This window comes from Scyliorhinus torazame, chromosome 6 (genome assembly GCF_047496885.1).
Source record: "Scyliorhinus torazame isolate Kashiwa2021f chromosome 6, sScyTor2.1, whole genome shotgun sequence".
Classification (NCBI taxonomy): Eukaryota; Metazoa; Chordata; class Chondrichthyes; order Carcharhiniformes; family Scyliorhinidae; genus Scyliorhinus; species Scyliorhinus torazame.
In genome coordinates this window covers 128888082-128914156 of record NC_092712.1, presented here as the reverse complement: position 1 = coordinate 128914156, position 26075 = coordinate 128888082, and the positions used below count along the sequence as shown (strand labels likewise).

The window sequence follows — 26075 nt, the reverse complement described above, 5'->3', positions numbered from 1 at the left end:
GAAAATAAAAAGTTATATGGTTAACATATTGGCATGGATAACAGAAAGAGCAAAGGAAACAGTAGGAATAGACTATAGAATTCCTACAATGCAGAAGGAGGCCATTTGGCCCTTCGAGTATATGTACCTACACTCTGAAAGAGCACCCTACCTAGGCCCACTCCCCTTCCCTATCCCCAGAAATATCCCCACCTAACCTGCACATCTTTGGACTGTGGGAGGAAACTGGAACACCTGGGAGGAAAGCCATGCAGACATGGGCAGAAAGTGCAAACTCCACACAGACAGTTACCCAAGTCCAGGAATGAATTCAGGTCCCTGCTGCTGTGAGGCAGCAGTGCTAACCACTGTGCGCTGTATTGCCCAGAAAAGAGTATTTTTCAGGTTGGCAAGATGTAATGAGTGATGTGCCACAGGGACCCCAATGTTTACAACTTAGATAAATTACTTCGGTGAAGGGGTGGATGGGTTGGTTGCCAAATTTGCCTTTGGGAGACTCAAGAGTCAGCGCACCTTAAACGCAAGAGACTGCTGCTATTGTCTCCAAATGTTTCCCAGCAAAACAATCCAAGCTTCCCTTTGCTCTCTGACAGTCAAACCAACCAGCCTGTCAGATAGACGTCAGAACAGATCACATGATCCCTTCATTTACTTAAAATTTAGAAATACAATCAAAACATAAACTTATAAAACTCGAATTCATAATTCAAAAACACAAAATGCAGTGGTGTTGGTACTTTAAAAACAAAAATGCACCAGATTTAATGTAGGAGGTCTGGTTCACAAGACACATTTTATAAAGCTGAATTCCAAATTAACAAGCATCAAGAGGACTTATTTTGAACAAAGATTTACTACTCCAGGCTAGATTTAAATAACAGGACACAACAACGAGAAAATGAGTCTGCCAAACCCATATGTTGCTTCTGGGATACTCAAATATTATTTTGCAAATCATGTAGTATCAAAATAACTTCTAAAGTGAGTTACCTAATATCTCATCTTGCCGAAATGGCAGCTGGAGAGCATGTCCCTGGCTGGAGAGAGTTTCAAAAGCTCCAGCATACCATCCAATGGCTATTGGGAACAAATTATGATCAAGTCCAGTGTGAACACCTGCCACATGTACTACAGATAGAATCATTCCTATGCCTCCATGTCCTATTTAGTTGAATTTGTATATCCAATCATAAATACTCACTTTGGGTAATTACTATTATTGAAGTTGGTTTCAAAAATTCCAAAATGGCAGATTTGAATAAAAGCAGTATTTACAATAACAGAGCTTTTGATAGGATGTTTCCATGCTTATCTCACAGATTTTTAAAAATTTAATATGTTTAAAAGGAGCTGTATATGGGAGCATGGTGGCACAGTGGTTAGCACTGCTGCATCACTGCACCGAGGACCATGGTTCGATCCCGGCCCTGGGTCATTGTCCATGTGGAGTTTGCACATTCTTCCCGTGTCTGTGTGTGTCTCATCCCCACATCCCAAAAAGAATGTGCAGGGTAGGTGAATTGGCCCCAACTGGTTATTAAAACAGCAAAAAAATATATACGGACAAACACTCATTTTGTGTTGGAGAAACAGGGTACCCTCCCCTCAGTACCAATGTACAAAGAAGGAGGGGGGGGGGGGCGAGTAGGATATGCTGAATTGCCCCTTAATTGGAAAAAAATAATTGGGTACTGTAAATTTATTTTAAAAATAAATACATAAAAGGAGCTGTATGTGTTATCCTTACGCTCTAATGTTTGTCCTTTCTCATATTGAAAATTTTTAAAACATGCTTTTGGTTTCGAAAGAACCTGTACAGGCAGCAAATTGGGACATCCTTTCTAAACCAGCTGGCTGTAAGTCTCTCAAACCACTTTCTCTCCCTCTGCCACAAAACACTGACATGTACAATTGCATTATGCTAACACCACCCAATAAAAAATATGAAATTTATCAAAATAAATTAATTGAAAAGGAGTCTTAAAATTCTATCCATGGCATTTTTCCATGTGAATATATTACAAATCCTGCCCATAACAGACCTAATAGTCTCACTATCTTATCATTCTAATTTTGCCAGGGCTTGTTGGATTAGGAAATAGATTGTTAATTATTTTGATATTCAAGTTTTTGTAAAATATAAATATTTAAGATCAAGGAATATTTTACATTTACATTAAAAAGATTTAATAACATTTTAATCCAGAGGGAAGTTGATATAAATATTTTTCCTCATTGAATGTTTGTTGAAAAATGCTTTGGACTCCCCATACCAACCCCTGCCCCCTACCCCCTCCCCCACCACCTCAGGGGTAGCACAGTCTGCTTTCCCCTGTGTGAACATATATACATACATTCATTTTATTCCACTCAACAGTTTTGCCATCCACTCTGGTGGCAGAAGCTTGTTTTATCTATGCATATACTTTTAGCAGGTTTTTACTCACCGGGAAAGTTGGGGATGCCCCCTTGCGCAGAGTAGTTGTAGGAAGTTAAAACACGGCTACATTGGCTGATGACCGTCACTTTCCATGCAGTACTACTTGTACAGTGCACAAACACATGAGTATATGCATTGTCCAGATATCATTTGCAAGTGTTTATACCAGACAGCTTCATACATTCATGATCAAAGAGACTGGCTTCAACAACATATCAGCCACCTTTAACTGCTACAATTGACTATTATTGCAGCATCAAGCAAGGTTGGTGACTGCCTCTTTTGAAATGGCAAAACTGTAAACTAAATATTGATTATTTAAACAATCCCCACTGACATTACAAACAAATATTCTTACTGTGTGGATACAGTCTTGCCATTATAACAAAAATTGGGAGTAAAATTGGCAAGACTTGATATTACTTTTCCTAAATCTGTTAACAACTGCCATATGGAGCTGGGGTTATTACATCTATGAACAGAATTTTCTGGTACCAAGCTGTAGAGTTTTTCTTGCAGCAGACATGTCAGAAGATATTTAGTTTTTTTTTTCTGAATGTCATTATGACGGCCACCAAAAATAAAAAATAAAAAAATCATCTGTGTTCAATTGAAATACTATAGTTTAAATAGGAAATTAGAGCAAAGATGATAAATAGGTCAATCTCATCTTACAAAGACAATACCTGAATGCCTCAAATTACAATTGTGCAATTCAAGTCCAGTTATTCACCACCTTGCTCAACACTTCAGCCGTACTACAGCAAAGTTACTGCCTTCAAGTCTGCACAGTTCAAGTTACAGACCCAGAAGCTGACAACAATCCACTTGACACCAACATGTAATTTTCATTAGGTCCCTAGCACACACCACAGATAGAGTTGAAATTAGGAGACAAATTACTAGAGCTCACTTTTATCTGACGATGGCTGATCAAACAGTATTAATATTGTAGGTTACTGGGTAATCTGAAGCCTTTCGTAAGTCAAAAAGCAGGGGCTAAAAGCAACATAGATGGGAAAGGGCAAGACCATCAAGACATTCATGGCAGGAGCTGGAGATTTTTGATATTAAACAGCATAACTGGCTGAAGCATAAATATCTTGCATACCTGCAGTGAGTGTCTCACACTACATTTGAGGTGCACATACTGAAAGAGCTCAGTGGTGCAGCCTTCAACTGCCAGTGATTTTTTTTTGTTAACTACCATATTGTAAATGCAAACTTCAGAATTAAAACAGTTCAGTGGACTGCCTACAATTCCAAACTTCCGATAGCTAAATGAATGCTCCAAAAACACTAATCCAGTAGACATGTGGCGCCTTGTTCACCTGGATTGAATAGCAGACACAGCCCTTAGTTTTGATCCAAGCTGAGCCCACATTATTTTACACTGCACACTCCACCGGAAGCACAAATAGGTTGCAAATCAGGAGGAAAAACAACGTTTTACTCATTTTTGGGATGGGATGTGGGCATTGTCATAATATCCACGTGGGGCAGCACGGTAGCATTGTGGATAGCATAATTGCTTCACAGCTCCAGGGTCCCAGGTTCGATTCCGGCTTGGGTCACTATCTGTGCGCAGTCTGCACATCCTCCCAGTGTGTGCGTGGGTTTTCTCCGGGTGCTCCGGTTTCCTCCCACAGTCCAAAGGTGTGCAGGTTAGGTGGATTGGCCATGATAAATTTCCCTTAGTGTCCAAAATTGCCCTTAGTGTTGGGTGGGGTTGCTGGGTTATGGGGTAGGGTGGAGGTGTGGACCTTGGGTAGGGTGCTCTTTCTAAGAGCCGGTGCAGACTCGATGGGCCGAATGGCCTCCTTCACTGTAAATTCTATGATCATGATCTATGATCCACTCATGTATATAATGAGATGCAGACAGGCAGTGATTGACACATAGGATGACCAGTAAGCATACAACACAGCACAGCCAATCACCAGACAGGACATTACTACTATAAAGCCAAAGGGCACGAGGTTTCCCACTCTCTCGGGACCCAGCTACTGAGACAGTCAGAGTCCACGAGCTAGCAAGCACAAACACCATGCGGTAGTTAGTAAGTCTGGTCAGGCTACTACAAGGTCACCAGTCAGATCAGCATCGTATCGACCCACAGATGAATATGTACAGCAGTTCATCTAGTTGAATAAAACAGTGTTGGATCTTCTCCTGTGTTAGACGTCGGTTTCTGACTTCCCTGCATCGAGTGCAGTCCACATCGAACCAACCTGCCTAACACATCATGGTACCAGAGTGATATTGATCTTGACGGACCTACCTAGAGTGAATCAGCATCGACCAGCAAGCAGCCATCCAGCGAAATGGAAAACATCCAGCCTCCTTCGCATCTCCGACAACCTCGGCGCCAGCTGGAAAGTCTTCAAGCAAAAGTTCCTCTTGTACATCGAGGCCTCCGACCTCAAGGCAGCATCGGATGCCAGGAAGATAGTGCTATTTCTCTCCACTATGGGGGACCACGCCACCCATATCTACAATTTGTTTACGTTCGCCGATGGCGAAGACAAAACAAAATTCAAAACAGTCCTGCTGATGTTCGACAGCCACTGCGACATTGAGGTGGATGAGAGCTTTGAACGGTACATCTTCCAGCAGAAGCTTCAGGGTAAGGATGAACCTTTTCAGTCCTTCTTGACCCATCTCCGTATCCTAGCGCAGTCATGTGACTATGACTCAACGGTTGATTCCATGATCCGGGATCAGATCGTTTTCGGGGTCCACTCCGACTCGCTGCAGCAGCAGCTCCTTAAAATCAAACAGTTGACCCTCTGTCGCTATAGAGACGTGCGTTGTCCATGAGCATGCCAAGAATCGTTACTCCCACATCAGGGCAGCAGAAACTGCAAAGCTGGCCTCCCACGAGGCAGAAAGGGTGCAGGCCATTGCACAGATGCAGGGCCTGAGCATCGGGGAGAGTTTTGCGCGCTTTTCTCGGATCCCTGCGCATGCGCACCATGACCAAGTGGACGACGAGACCGAAAACCCGATTGCACAGATGCGTACGTCGGCCGACCACACTGCGCATGCGCGATGGCGCACGGATCGCGCTGACGTCAGCATCATGATGTGTCCGAATTGTGGCTCCGCCCACTTAAAGCGGCAATGTCCGGCAAGAGGGCACTGGTTTCTCCAATGTGGCAAGCCTGGCCACTACGCAGCCCTCTGCAGATCCACTCCACCACTCAGCAGCCAGCGATCCCAGCTGCGGCGCAGAAGTATCGCTCAATACAACAAGGCATGCCAGATTCTGATCCCGACAACCCAACGGACCCTGATGCTGACTGCCTCAAGTCTCCATATCGAGTGGGCATCATAACCACACATGAGCTGGCCTCCACCACACCTGCGCAACGCCTCTCGATCCTCAGTGTGGATCCTGACGACGAGTGGTGTGCCGTCCTCACAGTTAACAAGGCTCGCATCAGATTTAAACTGGACACCGGCGCGCCTGCGTACCCCATCTCACAATCCGATCTCGACACCATCCGGGCCCGACCAAGCATTCTTCCACCGGCCTGCCAGCTCCTTGACTACAATAGCAATGCCATAGCTGCCAGTGGCGCATGTCAACTAGAGGTATCCAACAAGGCGATCAAGGCAACGTTACGATTTGAAATCGTCAGGCCTGACAGGGCGTCCCTACTCGGTGCACGCGCCTGCAAGCTCCTGAACCTGGTTCAGCGAGTCCACACCATGTCATCGTCACCGGCGACGGTCTCGCCCGATGGAAATTTGTAAGCCGACATAAATGGAATGGGCACGCTCCCGTACCGATACAAAATACTGCTCAAGCCAAACGCCACCCCTGTAATCCATGCACCATGCCGGGTGCCGGCGCCCCTCAAGGATTGTCTGAAAAATCAACTACAGGACCTCCCAAGACCAGGGCATCATCTCGAAGGTCACGGAACCAACAGACTGGGTCAGCTCCATGGTCTGCGTAAAGAAGTCATCAGGGGAGCTCCGCATTTGCATTGCTCCCAAGGATCTAAACTGCAACATCATGCGGGAGCACTACCCGATCCTGAAGCGTGAAGAGTTAACCAGTGAGATGGCTCATGACAAATTCTTCACTAAGCTGGACGCCTCCCGGTGTTTTGGGTAAACACAGCTGGCCGCGTCCAGTTGCAAGCTGTGCACGTTCAACACCCCGTTCGGCCGCTACGGTTATAACCACATGCCTTTCGGTATCATATCTGCCTCCAAAGTGTTTCATCGCATCATGGAACAGATGATGGAGGGCATAGAGGGGGTACAAGTATACGTGGACGACGTGATCATCTGGTCCACAACGCCCCAGGAACACATCGCTCGCCTCAAGCAGATCTTACAGCGAATTCATGAACATGGTCTCCAGCTCAACAGGGCCAGGTGCTCATTTGGTCAATCTGATATAAAGTTGAGGCGATCACATCTCGCGGCAGGGTGTGCGGCCAGACGCCGACGAGGTCTTGCCGATCAACGCCATTAAGACCCTGGAGGACAAGGCGGCGGGCCGCCTCTTCCTCGGGATGGTCAACTTTCTCAGGAAATTCATTCCCAATATGGCATCCCACACCATGGCCCTCCGCAATCTCGTCAAGAAGGCAACGGAATTCCAGTGGCTGCCCACACATGAAGCGGAATGGCACGAGCTGAAGACAAAGCTCACCACAGCCCCAGTTCTAGCGTTCTTCGACCCAACCAAGGAAACCAAGATATCAACTGATGCAAGCCAGGACGGCATTGAGGCGGTGCTCCTCCAGCGAGATGACTCCTCATCCTGGGCTCCAGTGGCATGTGCCTCCAAGGCCATTACGCCCACTGAGCAACGGTATGCCCAGATCGAAAAGGAGTGTCTGGGTCTCCTGACAAGAATAGAAGTTTCATGACTACGTTTACGGCCTGCCGAAATTCACGGTGGAAATGGACCACAGGCCTCTAGTCCACATAATCCAGAAGGATTTAAATGACATGACACCTCGGTTACAGCAAATTCTTCTTCAACTCCGCCGCTATGACTTCAAACTTGTCTACATGCCAGGCAAGGAGCTAATCATTGCAGATGCTCTCTCTTGTAAATATTGCTTAGTTTGCCGTGTATATGCACGATCGACACCTTCCCATGTATATACGTTTGTTCAATCACCGTTTGTATATAGTCAGGTACACACACACCTCAGTATTTATTTAACTCAAAACAAAAGGGGGAGATGTCATAATATCCACTCATGTATATAATGAGATGCAGACAGGCAGTGATTGACACATAGAATGACCAGTAAGCATACAACACAGCACAGCCAATCACCAGACAGGACACTACCACTATAAAGCCAGAGGGCACTAGGTTTCCCGCTCTCTCGGGACCCAGCTATTGAAACAGTCAGAGACCATGAGCTAGCAAGCACAAAAACCATGCGGTAGCTAGTAAGTCTGGTCAGGCTACTACAAGGTCACTAGTCAGATCAGAATAGTGTCGACCCACAGCTGAATATGTACAGCAGTTCATCTAGTTGAATAAAACAGTGTTGGATCTTCTCCTGTGTTAGACGTCTGTTTCTAACTTCCCTGCATCGAGTGCAGTCCACATCGAACCAACTTGCCTAACCCATCAGGCTGGGCCAGCATTTATTGCCCGCCCCTAATTGCCCTTGAACAGAGTGGCGTGCTAGGCCATTTCAGAGGCATTTAAGAGTCAACCACATTGCGGTGGGTCTTGTCACATGTCGGCCAGACCAAATAAGAACGGCGGCTTTCCTTCCCTAAAGGACATTAGTGAACCAGCTGGGTTTCTACAATTTCATGGTCATCATTACACGTTTAATTCCAGACTTTTTATTGAATTCAATTTTCATAGTGAGAATAAAGCCACAAGCTTCCACAGGTTTTCAACAAACAAAAGTAAACTGCAAAGTCGATTACTAAAACAGTTTATAGTATCTCTTATATTCAAACAAAGCACGAGGCACAGTTAAATTGATAAGCCAACTGTGGTCAAACAGAACATGCTACACAATGGCAGCACGGTAGCATAGTGGTTAGCACTGTGGCTTCATAACGTCAGGGTCCCAGGTTCGATTCCCCGCTGGGTCACTGTCTGCGTGGAGTCTGCAGACAGATAGCAAATGTCACTCCATTATTTAAAAAGGGAAGGAGACAGAAAGCCGGAAACGGCAAGCCAGTTAGCTTAATATCTGTTGGGAGGATGTTAGAATCTATTATTGAAGAAGTTATAGCAGGGCATTTGGATAAATGTTCTATGTTGGCACAGTTGCTTCACAACGCCAGGGACCCCAGTCCAATTCCCGTTTGGGTCATTGTCTGTGTCGGAGTCTGCACGTTCTCCCGTGCCTGCGTGAGTTTTCTCCGGGTGCTCCGGTTTCCTCCCACAAGTCCCGAAAGACATGCTATTAGGTGAATTGGACATTCTGAATTCTCCCACTGTGTACCCGAACAGGCGGCATAATGTGGCGACTCGGGGCTTTTCAGAGTAACTTCATTGCAGTGTTAATGTAAGCCTACTTGTGACAACAAAGTTTTAAAAATAAACAACAGGTATGACCAAAACAGAGTCCGCGGGTTTCTCAGCAACCCAGACGGACACTAGTAACAGCAAGTCAACCAATTTCAGTGAAACTCAATCTCTCTCATGATGGATTCCAATCTTCACTTTTGAAGGTCTCACCTTGGAATTCTCTCCAAAAGTCATTTCCAACTCGAACAGCTTCAACAACGGCCCACTCCACAGGGTTTCGATCCCTTGTCCAGAGACCTAGCTCTCCTGGATTCCCAAGTACTAACTTATGCACAACTTCAGATCATTAGATGTGCCAAGTAGAACACTCCTGCTGCAAAGGGGAACCTTCACCCCAGCAGACTGCAGCATCGAGTCACCAACCTTTGGCTGTGTTCTTGGATCTTCAGGGCTTCTACTGAGCCCACTTCACAAAGTCTGTTACCCACAGCCCTTTCTCTATTTGGAGCCTCTTCCGCTGTTCCTCCCTTTTTTTCCCCTCAAGTTAACTGGCACCTGTGTCACTTATCTGGGACCTTTCCTGTCCCCTCTCCCTCTTGGGGCATTTTTTCCTTCTTGAAATACTTGCTGGCTATGACACTCCACTCATTATCACATGACTTGGGTTTTTAGCACCATTTTCTTACGCACAATCGCGCTGGGCCAAAAATATTTTAAAATACCAATGTATAATTATGCAGCCCACTGCAGGTCTGCACATGCACAAAAGCTCTGAGGCCCAGAGGCTCCTGGCCTCCACGCACTCCAATGAGATAAGTCTACGTTGCGTGACAGTAAGCTTACAGATACCCCAAAACTAATCTTTATCAAGTAACAATGTTATAAAATTTACCTTATTCGTGATCAATACTTGGCTTTTCGTCATAAGGTTGTGACTGTATAGAATCATACGGCACAGGAAGTCATTCAGCTCATCATGGTTCCAGCAGCTCACAAAATGCATTACACAATTAATTCCACACCCCTGTCTGTAGTCCTGCAAGTTATTCCCCCTTGAAAATTCAAATTACAGACAGCCTCGTGTATTTTTCCTCCAACACCCCTTCTTCTGCTTATCTACCCTACAACCACCGCCCGCTACCCTGAAGACTCATTCCTCATTGGGAAATTCTATTGTTCCATGTCAGGGCATAGATAGGAAGTAGGATTATAGGGGACTTCATGTACACTTCCATCAAAATAGCTGTCCTATCCGAATCAGAAACTTGGCTGATTATTGCTATGCCAGCCATTATTGGGGCCAAATGTAGCTTTTCCACTGCCATTCTGGCTGAAAGCAGGCAAACAGGGTTCTTCCTCATCAGTATTCCCTGCAACTGACTGGCTTAACCAGTAGAGATAACAGTGGAGCTCAGATCATTTAAATACTGCAGGCAGATCACTGGGCCTTGCTATCAAAAGCTTTTGCTTTTACAGCACAGATAAAAATATTTACAAGCATGCAGGCAGCACAGTGGCACAGTGTTCTGCACTGCAGCAGCAGGAATCCAGATTTAATTCTGGCCTCGGGTGACTTGTCTGTGTGAAGTTTGCACTTTCCACTTTTTCCCGGTGTCTGCATGGGTTTCCTCCGGGTGTTCCGGTTTCCTCCAACAGTCCAAAGATGCGCAGGCTAGGTGGATTGGCCATGCTAAATTGTCCATTAATTTCCAAAAGGTTAGGTGGGTTATAGGGATATGGTGGGGTTGTGGACCTCGGTAGGGTGCTATTTCCAAAGGTCGGTGCGGACTCGATGGGCTGAATGGCCTCCTTCTGCACTGCAGGGATTCAATAATTGTATGATTCGAAGCATCTTCAGCCAAATATGGTCCAACATGGTATTTTCCAAGATTTTCATCATAGAAGTCACACCAAACAAATGCCAAGTAGTAACCACCCTGAACAAGAGAAAACCCACTCACTTTCCCAACACTGCAAATTTCAATCAACATTTAAAAACAAAATTCTTCATGGGATTTGGGAGTTTCTGGCAAGACCAGCAATTGTTGTGCACATTCTTAAATGCTCTTGAACGGAGTGGCATGCTTGACCATTTCAGGGGGAAGTTAAGAGTCATCCATGTTACTGTGGATCTGAAGTCACGTATAGGTTAGATTAAATAAGGATGGCATTAGCAAACCAGATGGATTTTTACAACAATCGATGATTGATGTCATGGTTACTATCACTGAGACTAAATTTGAATTCCAATTTTTTTTTTTTTATTGAATTTGAATTCCACCAGTTGTTGTGGTGGAATTTAAACCCATGTCCCCAAAGCATTAGCCTGGACTTCTGGATTAATAGTCCAGTGACAGTATTTACACCACTGTCTCTCACCACATCGGTAACTTTTGACCAGAAGCTGTTTTTCAAATACATTTTTACAGGATGTGGGCTCGCTGACCAGGCCAGCATGTTGCCCATCCCCCAACTTCCCTTAAGGTTGTGGTGAGCTGCCTTCTTTAACCGCTGCAGTCCATGTGGAGTAGGTACACCCACTGTGTTATTAGGGAGGGAGTTCCAGGATCTTGATCCAGCAACAGTGAAGGAATAGCGATATATTTCCAAGTCAGGATGGTGAGTGACCTGGAGGGGAACTTCCAAGTGGTGGCATTCCCATGTATCTGCTGCCCTTGTCCTACTAGATGGTACTGGGAGTTTGGAAGGTGCTGCCTAAGGAGCCTTGGTGAGTTCCTGCAGTACATCTTGTAGATGGTACACAGTGTTGCTACTTTGCGTTAGTGGTGCAGGGAGTGAATGTTTCTGCAAGGGATGCCAATCAAGCAGGTTGTCCTGGATGGTGGGGAGCTTTGAGTGTCTTTGGAGCTGCTCTCATCCAGGCAAGTGGAGAATATTCCATCACACTTCTGACTTGTAGGTGGACAGGCTTTGGGGAGTCAAGAGGGACACTACGTGCCGCAGGATTCCTAACCTCTGACCTGCTCTTGTAGCCACAGTATTTATATGCTAGTGCTGTTCTAGGACTCCTTGATGTCATACTCGATCAAATGCTGCCTTGATGTCAAGGGCAGTCACTCTCACTTCCCCTCTGGAGTTCAGCTCTTTTGTCCATATTTGAACCAAGGGTGCAATGAGGTCAGGAGCTGGGTTGACCCTGGTGGAACCCAAACTAAGCATCAGTAAGCAGATTATTGCTAAGTGCCACTTGATTGCACTGTTGATGCCTCCTTCCTTCATTTTACTGATGACAGAGTAGACTGATCGGGCGGAATTGGTAGAGTTGGATTTGTCCTGGTTTATGTTTGAGGACATACGTGGACAATATTCCACATTGCCGGGTAGATGTCAGTGTTGCAGGCACACTGGAACAGCTTGGCCCGGGCGCTGCAAGTTCTGGAGCACAAGTATTCAATATTATTGCCAGAATGTTATCAGGACCCAAAGCCTTCGCATTATCCAGTGCCTTCGGCCTTTTCTTGATATCACGTGGGGTGAATCGGACTGGCTGAAGAATGGCATCGGTGATGCTGGGGACCACTGGAGAGACCGAGATGGATCATCCACTTGGCACTCCGGCTGAAGATTGTGAATGCTTCAGCCTTGTCTTCTGCACAGATGTGCTGGGCTCCTCCATCACGGAGGATAGGCTATTTGTGAAGCTTCCTCCTCCAGTGAGCTGTTTAATTGTCCACCACCATTCACGACTGGATAAGAACTTAAGAACTAGGAGCAGGAGTAGGCCATCTGGCCCCTCAAGCCTGCTCCGCCATTCAATTAGATCATGGCCGATCTTTTGTGAACTCAGTTCCACTTTCCGGCCCGAACACCATAACCCTTAATCCCTTTATTCTTCAAAAAACTATCTATCTTTATCTTAAAAACATTTAATGAAGGAGCCTCAACTGCTTCACTGGGCAAGGAATTCCATTGATTCACAACCCTTTGGGTGAAGATGTTCCTCCTAAACTCAGTCCTAAATCTACTTCCCCTTATTTTGAGGCTTTGCCCCCTAGTTCTGCTTTCACCCGCCAGTGGAAACAACTTGCCCGCATCTATCCTATCTATTCCCTTCATAATTTTATATGTTTCTATAAGATTCCCCCTCATCCTTCTAAATTCCAATGAGTACAGTCCCAGTCTACTCAACCTCTCCTCGGAATGTTGCTCTTATTAGCCTTAGTTTTATTAGCTCTAATTCTGTCACCTTTGCTCACGAGTCGCCAGGTATCTTTCTGATACCGCCACGTGGTTCAAGCTCAAGTAATGATTAATAATGCAGCACACCGCTTAGTAAAAATTAAATCAACAATCATTTATTATATACAGTAATAAATACTTATACAACAATCCTACTTCTAGACTATTACTTACCACTAAAGGCCAATACTTAACGTTGGTGATGGCTCACCAGGTCAGGAAAATGAATGGTCTATCGAATTGGGTCTGGCCTGCGGGATTCAAAAAGGCTGGTACGAGTCGATAGTCTGGAGCACCTATCTGGTAGCGATCGCTGGAGTAACACTTACTGGTTTCTTCATCGAAGGGTCTCGAAGGTTGCGAGCAGGAGAAGAAGGGACGATCTGAACTTGGCCCCTATTTTTATAGTTCCCAGGGGCTTCCTGCCTCTCGGGGCGGACCTTGACCCTGGTTCCAAGTGATTGGACTTGGTCCCAATCACTTGGTTCAATATGCTCCAATAATGGGGCGATTCCTTGATCGAGGGGTGGTCGTCCACCTTTCTTTGTCTCAGCCACTGCTGGTGCCGAAAAGTCTGGATCGGCTTTATGTTGCTAATGTGTAGCAATTGTTCCCAGGGATGGCTGCTTAGTATGCAGATGGCTGGGTTGTTGTGCTGTTAATGGCTGCAGGTATCGGTCTGGGCCGACTTCCCCAGAGCCGAATACACTGTTTTGCCTGCAGCTGTCCGTTTGAGTCCTGTTGGCTGATTTTCCCATCAGCCTTTTTCGTTCGCCATTTTAGATCGGGGTTTGACCATTCTAATCGGGAATCAGCCATTTTAGGTGGCTACAGTAATCCAACCCCTTCAACTCTGGGGTTAACCTAGTGAATCTCCTCTGCACACCCTCCAGCGCCAATACGTCCTTTCTCAGGTAAGGAGACCAAAACTGAACATAATACTCCAGGTGTGGCCTCACTAACACCTTATACAATGGCAGCATAACCTCCCTAGTCTTAAACTCCATCCTTCTAGCAATGAAAGACAAAATTTCATTTGCCTTCTTAATCACCTGTTGCACCTGTAATCCAACTTTTTGCGACTCATGCACTAGCACACCCAGTTCTCTCTGCACAGCAGCATGTTTTAATATTTTATCATTTAAATACTAATTCCTTTTGCTGTTATTCCTACCAAAATGGATAACCTCACATTTGTCAACATTGTATTCCATCTGCCAGACCCTAGCCCATTCATTTGATCTATCCAAATCCCTCTGCAGACTTCCGGTATCCTCTGTACTTTTTGCTTTACCACTCATCTTAGTATCGTCTGCAAACTTGGACACATTGCCCTTGGCAATGTATGTAAATCATCTATGTAAATTGTGAACAATTGTGGGCCCAACACTGATCCCTGAGGGACACCACTAACTACTGATTCCCAACCAGAGAAACACCCATTAATCCCCACTCTTTGCTTTCTATTAATTAACCAATCCTCTATCCATGCTACTACTTTACCCTTAATGCCATGCATCTTTATCTTATGCAGCAATCTTGTGTGTGGCACCTTGTCAAAGGCTTTCTGGAAATCCAGATATACCACATCCATTGGCTCCCCGTTATCTACCGCACTGGTAATGTGGCAGGACTGCAGAGCTTAGATCTGAACTTGTGGTTTTGGGATCTCTTACTTTGGTCTTGTCTATCGTTTGCTGCTTATGTTCGTTGGCATGCAGGTAATCCTGTGTTGCAGCTTCACTAAGTTGACACCTAATTTTTCGGTATGCCTTCCTACACTCTTCATTTGAACCAGGGGTGATCCCCTGGCGTGATGGTAATGACAGAGTGGGGTATACGGTTACAGATTGTGGTTGAGTACAATTCTGCTCTGCTGATGGTCCACAGCACCTCATGCATGGCCAGTCTTGAATTGCTAGATCCATTCTGAATCTATCCCATTTAGCACAATGGTACTACCACACAAGACAATGGAGGTTATCCTCAATGTAAAGATGGGACTTCATCTCCACAAGGACTGTTACTGTGCGGTAGCAGCAATGCAACTTGAAGAACAGAGAACAGGCCAATTACCATGTGTCAAGTGGCTCAATTCTTGACTTCATAAAGCCTTACTACCATTGTAAGGCAAGAGGATGGGGTGACTAATTGGACTAGTTTTAGAAGTACCAGTGAAGTCAAAAGAGAGAGGGAATAGGGAATAGTAAGTGAGGGAAGGCTTGAGTGTTGACAGTGAACAAAGAAATGGTCACCTCCCAAAGGCAAGAAAGAGATATGGGCATGGTTAAATTGTATGTATGTAAATACACAGTGAACAAAATTGGGAAACTGGAAGCAGAAATTGCTCTAGGGGCACATGACATAGTAGCATTGACAGAAATGAGGCTCAAGCCAGAACAGGACTTAACATCCCGGTTATATGGTTTTTAGTCGGAACAGTGAGAGTAAAAAGGGAGGAGGTGTTATTGTCACAAGTAGGCTTACATTAACACTGCAATGAAGTTACTGTGAAAATCCCCTAGTCGCCCTACTCTGGTGCCTGTTCAGATATACCAAGGGAGAATTCAGAATGCCCAAATTACCTAACAGCACGTCTTTTGGGACTTGTGGGAGGAAACCGGAGGAAACCCACGCAGACACAGGGAAAACGTGCAGACTCCACACAGTCAGTGACCCAAGCCGCAAATCGAATCTGGGATCCTGGTGCTGTGAAGCGACAGTGCTAACTACTGTGCTATCGTGCCGCCCCTAGCTGTTTTGGTCAAAGATAGTATATAGCCCTTGAACGAGATGAAGTTCCCGAATTAGAATCTATATGGTTGGAGGTGAGAACAGGAAGGGAGTGGTGGCCTTGTATTATTATAGATCTCCAGATAGCGGGGAGGAAGTGGAAGATTATGGAAACCTGCAGGGCAAGTAAGGTTCTGATAGTTGGAGATTTCAAGTACCTTGAGTAAGGATAGAGTGTGGGAAATTCCTGCAGTGGGTGCAGAAGAACTTTCTTGAACAGTACATTTCTAGTCCTACTAGGGTGCAGGCACGCTGATCTGATCCTAGGAAATGAAGCAGGCCAGGTGGAGAACGTCAGAGTGGGGGAGCTGTTGGGAAGTAGTACATAATATAATACGATTCAATATTAAGTTGGAAAAGGATAAAAGTCAGTCACGGATTAAGATACCACAGCACAAATTTTAGAGGTCTAAACTAGAGCAGGTTGATTGGAAATGCATTTTGGTGGATAAAAGAGTGGATGGAAAATGGAAGCCTTTCAAAGGAGAGACGAATAGGGTGCATACTATGTCATGTGCCCCTAGAATAGGGTGCAAGCCCATGAGAAATAAATGTGGGGTATCCAAAGCTAGAGTATCCTGTATGACAAAGGATATTGATGATAAAATAAGGAAGAAAATAAGAGGCATGTGATGTATGCTGGAATAATAATAGCAATAGAAATCAGGAAGAGTATCTCAAATGCAGGAGAAAGGCTAAGGCTGAAATAAGGAAAGATAAGAGGAAGCATGAGTAAAGGATGGCAGGCTGTGCTAAAACAAATAACAAAATGTTCTTCAAACATATTAATGGTAAAAGATTAGTGAAGGATAGAGTGGGACCCATAAGGGACGAGCAGGGCAAATTGCTCACTGGATTGGAGGGTATGGCAGTGGTTCTGAATGAGTACTTTCGTTCTGTCTTTACCAAATTAGAAGATGGTGACAATGGCCCGTTTCAAATGTGGGTGTTGAGCAACTGAGATGTATAGTGATAGATAAACGAAAGGTGCTAAAAGGGCTGGCAGCATTCTAGGTAGAGAAGTCGGCAGGCCCGGATGGGACGCATCCAAGATTGCTGAGAGAGGTAAGGGAGCATATTGTGGAGCCACAGACAGAAATTTTCCAGGCCTCTATGAACACAGGTTTAGTCCCAGGGGACTGGAGGATTGCAAATGTGACGCCGTTGTTTAAGAAATGGCAAACCCAGGAAACTACAGATCTGTCAGTTTAACATCAATAGTAGGAAAACTGATGGAGGCCATAATACAGGATGAGATAAATATACACTTGAGAGAAACATTAGTTAATTAGACAGTCAACATGGCTTTGTCAAGGGCAGGTCATGTCTGACAAATTTAATTGTGTTCTTTGACGAGGTGACACAGGCAATGATGAAGCTAGTGCTGTGGATGTTGTATATTTGGACTTTCAGAAAACAGTTGATATGGTGCCACATGGCAGGTTGGTTAGCAAATTAAGAATGTTTGGGATTGATGGGCCCTTGGCAGCATGGATTAGAAGTTGGCTAAGAGATAGGACAGAGGGTAGATATAGATGGGCATTTCTCAGACTGGAGACCAGTTGAAATGGTGTTCCTCAGGACTCGGTGTTGGGACCTTTGCTTTTTCATATTTATAGAAATGATTTAGAAGTGGGTGTCGAGGGCAAAATCTGTAAATTTGCAGATGATACTAGCTTGGGAGAATAGTGAATTGTGAGGATGATGCGGAGCGACTTCAAAGAGACATTAACAAGTCAAGGGCAGACACCTGGCAGATGAGCTCAATGCAGCGAAATGTGAGGCAGTGCATTTTGGTAGAAGAAATATGGGGAAACAATATAGGCTCAATGGTAAAACTTTGAGGGGAGTTCAGGAGCAGAGGGACCTCGGGGTTCTAGTGCATAATTCTCTGAAGGTGGCCAGGCAAGTTGAAACAGTTAAGAAGGCTTATAGGATCACTGGTTTTATAAATAGAGGTATACAATATAAAAGCAAGGACATCATGCTACACCTCGACAAATCATTGGTCAGACCACATTTGGAGTATTGTGTTCAGTTCTGGGCACCTTATTTAAGGAAGGATGTTAAAGCACTGGAAAGTGCAGAGGAGATTTATTAGAATACCAGGAATGAGGAATTTTAGATACAGGGCAAGATTAGATAATTGGGCTTGTTCTCCTTGGAGCAGAGAAGATTAAGAGCTGGCCTTTTGAGGTATTCTGACAATTTTGACAGGGTAGGATATTCTATTTCTACTGGTTATGTCAGTGACTAGGGGGTCACAATTTCAAAGTGGTCAGCAAGAGAGTTAGGAGTGAAATGAGGAGAAACCTCTTTACTCACTGTTGTTAGGGTTTGGAATGCACTGCCTGGGAGACAGGGGGAGGTGGATTCCACAGGAGGTTTCAAAAGAGAGCTGGATATATATTTGAAAGTGATTAATTTAGAGGGCTACGGATATAGGGTCGGAGGATGGGACTAACTAGGTGGCTCTTTTGGGAGCACCCGGTGCAGACACGGTGGGCCAAATGGCCTCCTTCTGTGCTGTGAGTAACAACTAAAAAATTCACAAGTCAGAATTACCACAAACTTGGTACTTGCAACAAACAAATGCAATACCTTTCAGCGGAAAGTAGTTTCTACTTTCCGCTGAATCAGGTGTCTTGCAATCTATTCAATGTCCATCAATCTCAATCACTGGAGTACAGCAAAATATGTCTTATCTGCTGGATGCTCTCCTGAAACTCGCCAAGGTTATTTCAACAGTACCTTCCTCTACCAACGGGAAGGTGAAGAGCAGCAATGTTGTGAAAACTCCATCACCTTCAACACTCACACACAATCCTGACCGGCATACTGTGAAAACACTGTTACAAGGACCATATGATTTCAAGGTAGTGTTCCACCATCGCTTCAGCAATGCAGCTAGAGAAAACGATAAGTGCAGCCCTGCCAGCACCATCCACATTCCCAAATACAGGTTTTCTTTAAACAAAAAATTTAACATTGATCTAAAACAAGATTTCAGTCCACACAACTTGTTTTGTTGGCTTTCATGTCAAAAGATCACTACTAGTTTAAACTGAATTTGCCCTCGTGCTCTTAAATATCTACTTTCCTCTATTCCCAGGAGGTATTAACATCCTTTCTGAGTCATTAACCTCGGGTATGGGTCACCCTCCAGTATCTCAATCAAGCAGCCATTATAAATGAGATTCCCAGAAGCCTATCTATGAAGTCCACTGATGGCAGTCTGATCCTGCGCACATTCAGCAGGTGTCATGGAATAATGACAGAAGAACAATCCTGATTTTCCCTTTGCATTAGTCTCTGCAGTGAACTACCAGACTCTCAGCTATCTCAGCATATTTTCTCTTATGACATATTCTCAACATGAGGATTTTTAAAAAAACTTTAACATAGCTATCAATTTATGAAAGTATAATTTAAAGTTGCCTAATATTTCAAAGAATCAAAGCAAGTATTTGACACAAATAGTAAAGCCTCAGGTTCACTTTACAGTCTATGCCCTAATAAATAATGGTAGTTTTTTTTTTTTAAATGAATGACTTGTATTTATATAGCACTGTTAACCTAATGTAACATACAAAGACACTTCACAGGAACATTAATAAACAAAGTGTGACAACGAGCCAACTTAGGTCAGATGACCAAAAGTTTGGTTAAAAGGGTAGGTTTGGAAAGCAAGGTAGAAAAGTAGAGATTTAGAAAGGGTATTCCAGAGCTTGGGTGATTAAAATACAATATTTGTTTTAAACAAAAGAATAAAAAAAACTTCCCAAGCATACGTGCACCAGGGACCTCCCCAAATACACGTCTCCTGAGGTACGGAGAAGAGGACAACATGTACAAAGAATGTATAAAATCCTGAAGGTTTCTGTCTACAATCTCAGGCCAACCAGTTAAGTATATTCATATTTTTTTTTAGTTATATGATTTTTTTTTTTTTTTTTAAACTGGGCTTCAACAGTAAATTCCAGGATAAGCACAAACGTAATTTCTTGCCCTATAATCAGTGAGCATAATTTACAGTTTATATAACGAAGCAGCTGTTCAATTAAATGTTATGATTCCAAACCGGTAGGAAATTCGAGTGGGTTAAGTGTTTCACTGCTGCATTGGGGAGTATCCACATAAGACCGCAACCACAAACTCCGCTCCAAATTGATCACGATAGGCAAAAGTGTTGCAATCTGTACAATTCAAAAAAGGAGTCATTTTGACTCACACCCTAAAATTTATTAAAGCTTATGATATGATCACATTACCCGCTCATTGTATCACAGCCTATAATCCCCTGTACAAACATCCTGGCCTTACATAAACAACCTTTTTTCAGAGTGGGAAATGAAGGTGGAGAGGAGCAGACGCTGAGAAGCGGTACCTGCCGGAGGTTCTTGTCGCGGTCAAGGGTCCCGACAGCACTGGCGCCTTGGTTCAAGTTAGGGGACGTTCCGTCCGTTCGGCCAGTGACCAGAGACAGTTTGAAGCGGTTCAATCCGCCCCAACAGTCCGGACACCGAGCCCGACCTTCCCCCTAAACCGGGCACCGAGCCCGACCTCCCGGATCCCGACCTTCCCCCAACCCGGGCACCGAGCCCGACCTCCCGGAGCCCGACCTTCCCCCAACCCGGGCACCGAGCCCGACCTCCCGGATCCCGACCTTCCCCCAACCCGGGCACCGAGCCCGATCTCCCTGGTCAGCTCCCCGAGCTAACAGCCGCTCCATTTCAAAACACCCCGTTACAGATGCTCGGACCCCGGTCTTCGTTTTATTTGTCCCGCGCTCAAGACTGGACGCTGCACCCCACCTCAAACAGCAGCAAGATCAAACAACTGACAGTCGAGCTGGGCCTGGGGCTCCGGAGCATGGCGGCTGGCTGCGAAACGATAGCCGTTCACTGGATTCCCATTGCCGGCGAGTTCAGCCTGGGGCGGAGCGGTGCTGCGGCGGCGAGCATGTCGTTATTTGTCCAATCAGAGCTCGGGGCCGCGCTTGCTGTTCCGTGCGCGCGCTCGACCAACGGTCGCCCCGAGTGAAGTGTCCCTCGCGCGCGCGCGCCAGCTCAGCACAGGCTGATCCCACCCGGGATGGCAGCATTTTACCCTGAGGAGAAATGAGAGGGAGCAAATGGATACCTAATTGCGTGAAAAATGTTTCATTGGATGTTAGAGTATCGCTTGTATTGCCCGTTAGACGGTGGTGGTGTAGATACAACGATACTGCTATTTAGGGAGTTCCAGCGACTGTAAATTGTTTCTTTTTGCAAAAATATACTATTCTAAAAATTATTACCAAACATTTCAAATTGTCAAAATAGCAAAGTGCATGGTATTCACATTTTCTAAAGGTCAAGGTGCTTCAATTCAGTAATGAGAACATTACTTAGAACATACAGTGCCCATCGAGTCTGCACCAATCCACTTAAGCCCTCACTTCTATCCCTGTAACCCAATAACCCATCCTAACCTTTTTTGGACACTAAGGGCAATTTATCATGGCCAATCCACCTAACCGACAACCAGAGGGCTTCTCAATCCACCGAATGGACCGTACGGCGGCCTAAGGCAAGGGGAGGTGGGGTCTGCCTCCAAATCAACACCTCCTGGTGCCTAGATGTAGCAACACTGGCAAGTTTTCTGCTCCCCGGACCTAGAATACCCAACGCTAAAATGCCACCCTTTCTACCTTCCGCGGGAGTTCAGCTCCGTTATCCTGACGGCAGTTTACATCCCACCCCATGCGAATGTGAAAATCGCACTGGACGAAATATTCACCACCACAAATAGTCTTGAAACGAGACACCCCGAGGCCTTGTTCATTGTAGCTGAGGACTTCAATCAGGCCAAGCTCAAGAGCATACTACCAAGTTACCACCAACATGTCACCTGCTCCACCAGAGGCCCAAACATCCTGGACCACTGCTACACAAATACCAAACATGCCTACCGCTCTATCGCCTGCCCACACTTTGGCAAATCTGACCACAAGGCTGTTCTGCTCCCGGCTTATAAGCAAAAACTGAAGCGGGAGAATCCGTCAAAGAAAGTTGTGCATTGTTGGTCTGAGGAATCGGATGATCTCCTACAGGACTGCTTAGAGTCAGTGGACTGGTCAGTATTTAAAAATTCTGCGATCAGCCTGAACGAGTACGCCACTACAGTAACTGACTTCATTAATAAGTGTGTAGAAGACTTTGTGCCAAAGAAACAAATCCGCGTGTTTCCCAACCGGAAACCCTGGATGAACAGGGATATCCACTGCTTGCTGAAGTCTAGGTCTGAGGCATTCAAGTCAGGCGACCCTGACCTCTACAAGAAAGCCAGATATGATCTAAAGAAAGCCATCAATGATGCCAAAAGACAGTACCGGAGCCAGGCTAGCCACACGGATTCCCACCGTCTATGGCAAGGTCTGCAAGACATAATGGGCTGCAAGATGAAGGCATGTAAAATCGCCGGCTCCAACGCACCTCTCCCTGATGAGCTCAACGCATTCTATGCCCGCTTTGAGCAAGCGGTCAGTGAGAGCGAGCCCTCCACCCCAGAAGCCGCGGATGAACTTGTATCTGAGATCACCACTGCAGAGGTCAACCCATGGAAAGCCACTGGCCCGGATGGGGTACCCGGACGAGCACTCAGGTCTTGCACGGATCAACTGGCGGGGGTATTCGCAGACATCTTCAACCTCTCTTTACAACAATCTGAGGTCCCTATCTGCTTCAAGAAGACGACCATCATCCCTGTAACAAAAAAAAGTCAAGCAGCGTGCCTTAATGACTATCGTCCCGTGGCACTGACATCCATCATCATGAAGTGCGTTGAAAGGTTAGTCATGGCACGAATCAACTCCAGCCTCCCGGATTGCCTTGATCCACTACAGTTCGCCTACCACTGCAACAGGTCCACAGCAGACGCCATCTCCATGGCCCTGCACTCTACCCTGGAACACCTAGAGAACAAAGACATCTATGTCAGACTCCTATTTATCGACTACAGCTCAGCCTTTAACACCATCATTCCTACGAAACTCATCTCCAAACTCCGTGGCCTTGGCCTCGGCTCCTCTCTCTGCGACTGGATCCTGAACTTTCTAACCCACAGGCCACAATCAGTAAAGATAGGCAACAACACCTCCTCCATGATCATCCTCAACACCGGTGCCCCACAAGGCTGTGTCCTCAGCCCGCTACTATACTCCTTATACACCTATGACTGTGCTGCCTAATTCCCCTCCAACTCGATTTTCAAATTTGCTGATGACACCACCGTAGTGGGTCGGATTTCAAACCATGATGAGACAGGGTATAGGAATGAGATAGAGAATCTGGTGTACAGGTGCGACGACAATAATCTCTCCCTCAATGTCAACAAAACGAAGGAGATTGTCATCGACTTCAGGAAGCGTAGTGGAGAACATGCCCCTGTCTACATCAATGGGGACGAAGTAGAAAGGGTCGAGAGCTTCAAGTTTTTAGGTGTACAGATCACCAACAACCTGTCCTGGTCCCCCCATGCCGACACTATAGTTAAGAAAGCCCACCAACGACTCTACTTTCTCAGAAGACTAAGGAAATTTGGCATATCAGCTACGAACCTCACCAACTTCTACAAATGCACCATAGAAAGCATTCTTTCTGATTGTATCACAGCTTGGTATGGAGCCTGCTCTGCCCAAGACCTCAGGAAACTACAAAAGGTTGTGAATGTAGCCCAGTCCACCACGCAAACCAGCCTCCCATCCATTGATTCTATCTATAATTCCTGCTGCCTCAGAAAGGCAGCCAGCATAATTAAGGACCCACGCACCCCGGACATACTGGGCGCGATTCTCCACTCCCACGCCGGTTGGGAGAATCGCCTGGGCCGCCAAAATTTCCGGGGACGCCTGTCCGACGCCCTCCCGCGATTCTCCCAAGCGGCGGGAACGGCCCGGTCGCGTTTCACGGGCCACAGGCCGGAGAATCGACGGAGACACCCAAAATGGCGATTCTCCGGCACCCCCGCTATTCTGAGGCCCGGATGGGCTGAGCGGCCAGGCCAAAACGGCGGGTTCCCATGGCGCCGTCCACACCTGGTCGCTGCAGTTGTGGGAGATGTGTGAACGCTGGGGGGGGGGGCGGCCTGTGGGGGGGCGAGGGGGGATCCTGCACCGGGCTTCACCTGCAATGTGGGGTGGCCCGCGATCGGTGCCCACCGATCGTCGGGCCGTCCTCTCTGAAGGAGGACCTCCTTCCTTCCGCGGCCCCGCAAGATCTTCTTGCGGGGCGGATTTGGACAGGATGGCAACGGCGCCAACCCGCGCATGCGCGGATGACGTCCGTTATGCGGCGCCGGCCGCGTCATCTGTGCGGCACCGCTTTTACGCGGGCAACAAGGCCTGGCGCGGGTAGATGACGCGGCCCCGATACTGGCCCATTGTCAGGGCCTGAATCGGTCGGGACCGGGGCCGTTCCGCGCCGTTGTGAACCTCGACGGCGTTCACGATGGCGCGGCCACTTTGGCGTGGGAGTGGAGAATCCCACCCACTCTCTTCCACCTTCTTCCGTCAGGAAAAGATACCAAAGTTTGAGGTCACGTACCAACCGACTCAAGAACAGCTTCTTCCCTACTGCCATCAGACTTTTGAATGGACCTACCTCGTATTAAGTTGATCTTTTCTCTACACCTTGCTATAACTGTAACATTATATTCTGCAGTCCCTCCTTCCTTCCCTATGTACGGTATGTATTGTTTGTGCAGCATGCAAGAAACAATACTTTTCACTGTATACTAATACCTGCGATAATAATAAATCAAATCAAATCAAATAACCTGCACGTCTTTGGACTGTGGGAGGAAACCGGAGCACCCGGAGGAAACCCACGCAGACAAGGGGAGAACATGCAGACTCCGCACAGACAGTGCCCCAGCGGGGAATCAAACCTGGGACCCTGGCGCTGTGAAGCCACAGTGCTACCCACTTGTGCTACCGTGCTGCCCAATGTGCTACCGTGCTGTTCAATACATACTGTACAAACAGTTCACTATTTTCAGTACAGAGAATACAATTCTTTTTTTTTAAATATATTTTATTCAAAATTTTTGGCCAACCATGACAGTACATTGTGTAGCCTTTACACAGTAATATAACAATATAAATAACAATGGCCAGTTTTAAGCAAGAAATAAATAATATATAAACAACATCGAAATTAAAAAAACAAAACTAAGTGGCAACTGCCTTGTCCCAAATAAATACTCTCCAAAAATACAATTTAGCAGTCCAATATACAATTACCTATAACAACAACCAATACATATTTAACATATACACTAACATCCCTGAGAGTCCTTCTGGTTCCTCCCCCCCCTCCCCCCCTCCCCCACCCCCTCCCCCCCGGGTTGCTGCTATTGTCTTCTTCTTTTCCATTCCCTCTATCTTTCTGTGAGGTATTCGACGAACAGTTGCCACCGCCTGGTGAACCCTTGAGCCGATCCCCTTAGGACGAACTTAATCCGTTCCAACTTTATAAACCCTGCCATGTCATTTATCCAGGTCTGCACACCCGGGGGCTTGGCTTCCTTCCACATCAACAGTATCCTGCGCCGGGCTACTAGGGACGCAAAGGCCAAAACATCAGCCTCTTTCGCCTCCTGCACTCCCGGCTCCTCTGCAACCCCGAATATAGCCAACCCCCAGCTTGGTTCGACCTGGACCCCCACCACCTTCGAAAGCACCTTTGTCACCCCCACCCAAAACCCCTGTAGTGCCGGACATGACCAGAACATGTGGGTGTGATTCGCTGGGCTTCTCGAGCATCTCGCACACCTATCCTCTACTCCAAAAAATTTACTGAGCCGTGCTCCAGTCATATGCGCCCTGTGTAACACCTTAAATTGTATCAGGCTTAGCCTGGCACACGAGGACGATGAGTTTACCCTACTTAGGGCATCAGCCCACAGCCCCTCCTCAATCTCCTCCCCCAGCTCCTCTTCCCATTTCCCTTTCAGCTCATCTACCATAATCTCCCCCTCGTCCCTCATTTCCCTATATATGTCTGATACCTTACCGTCCCTCACCCATGTCTTTGAGATCACTCTGTCCTGCACCTCCTGCGTCGGGAGCTGCGGGAATTCCCTCACCTGTTGCCTCCCAAAAGCCCTCAGTTGCATATACCG

At 46.2% G+C, this 26075-nt stretch overlaps 1 protein-coding gene across 1 annotated transcript in view; it reads right to left on the bottom strand.

The window, feature by feature from the left end:
- The window catches only part of vopp1b (VOPP1 WW domain binding protein b), a 109826-nt gene extending 88933 nt beyond the window's left edge, over window positions 1–20893 (bottom strand). The window contains exon 1 of the mRNA XM_072508799.1: window positions 20726–20893. Within this exon, the coding sequence (XP_072364900.1) occupies window positions 20726–20785 (60 nt within the window). The 5' untranslated portion in view covers window positions 20786–20893. The remainder of the gene's footprint in view (window positions 1–20725) is intronic.
- Window positions 20894–26075: the final 5182 nt, after the last annotated feature.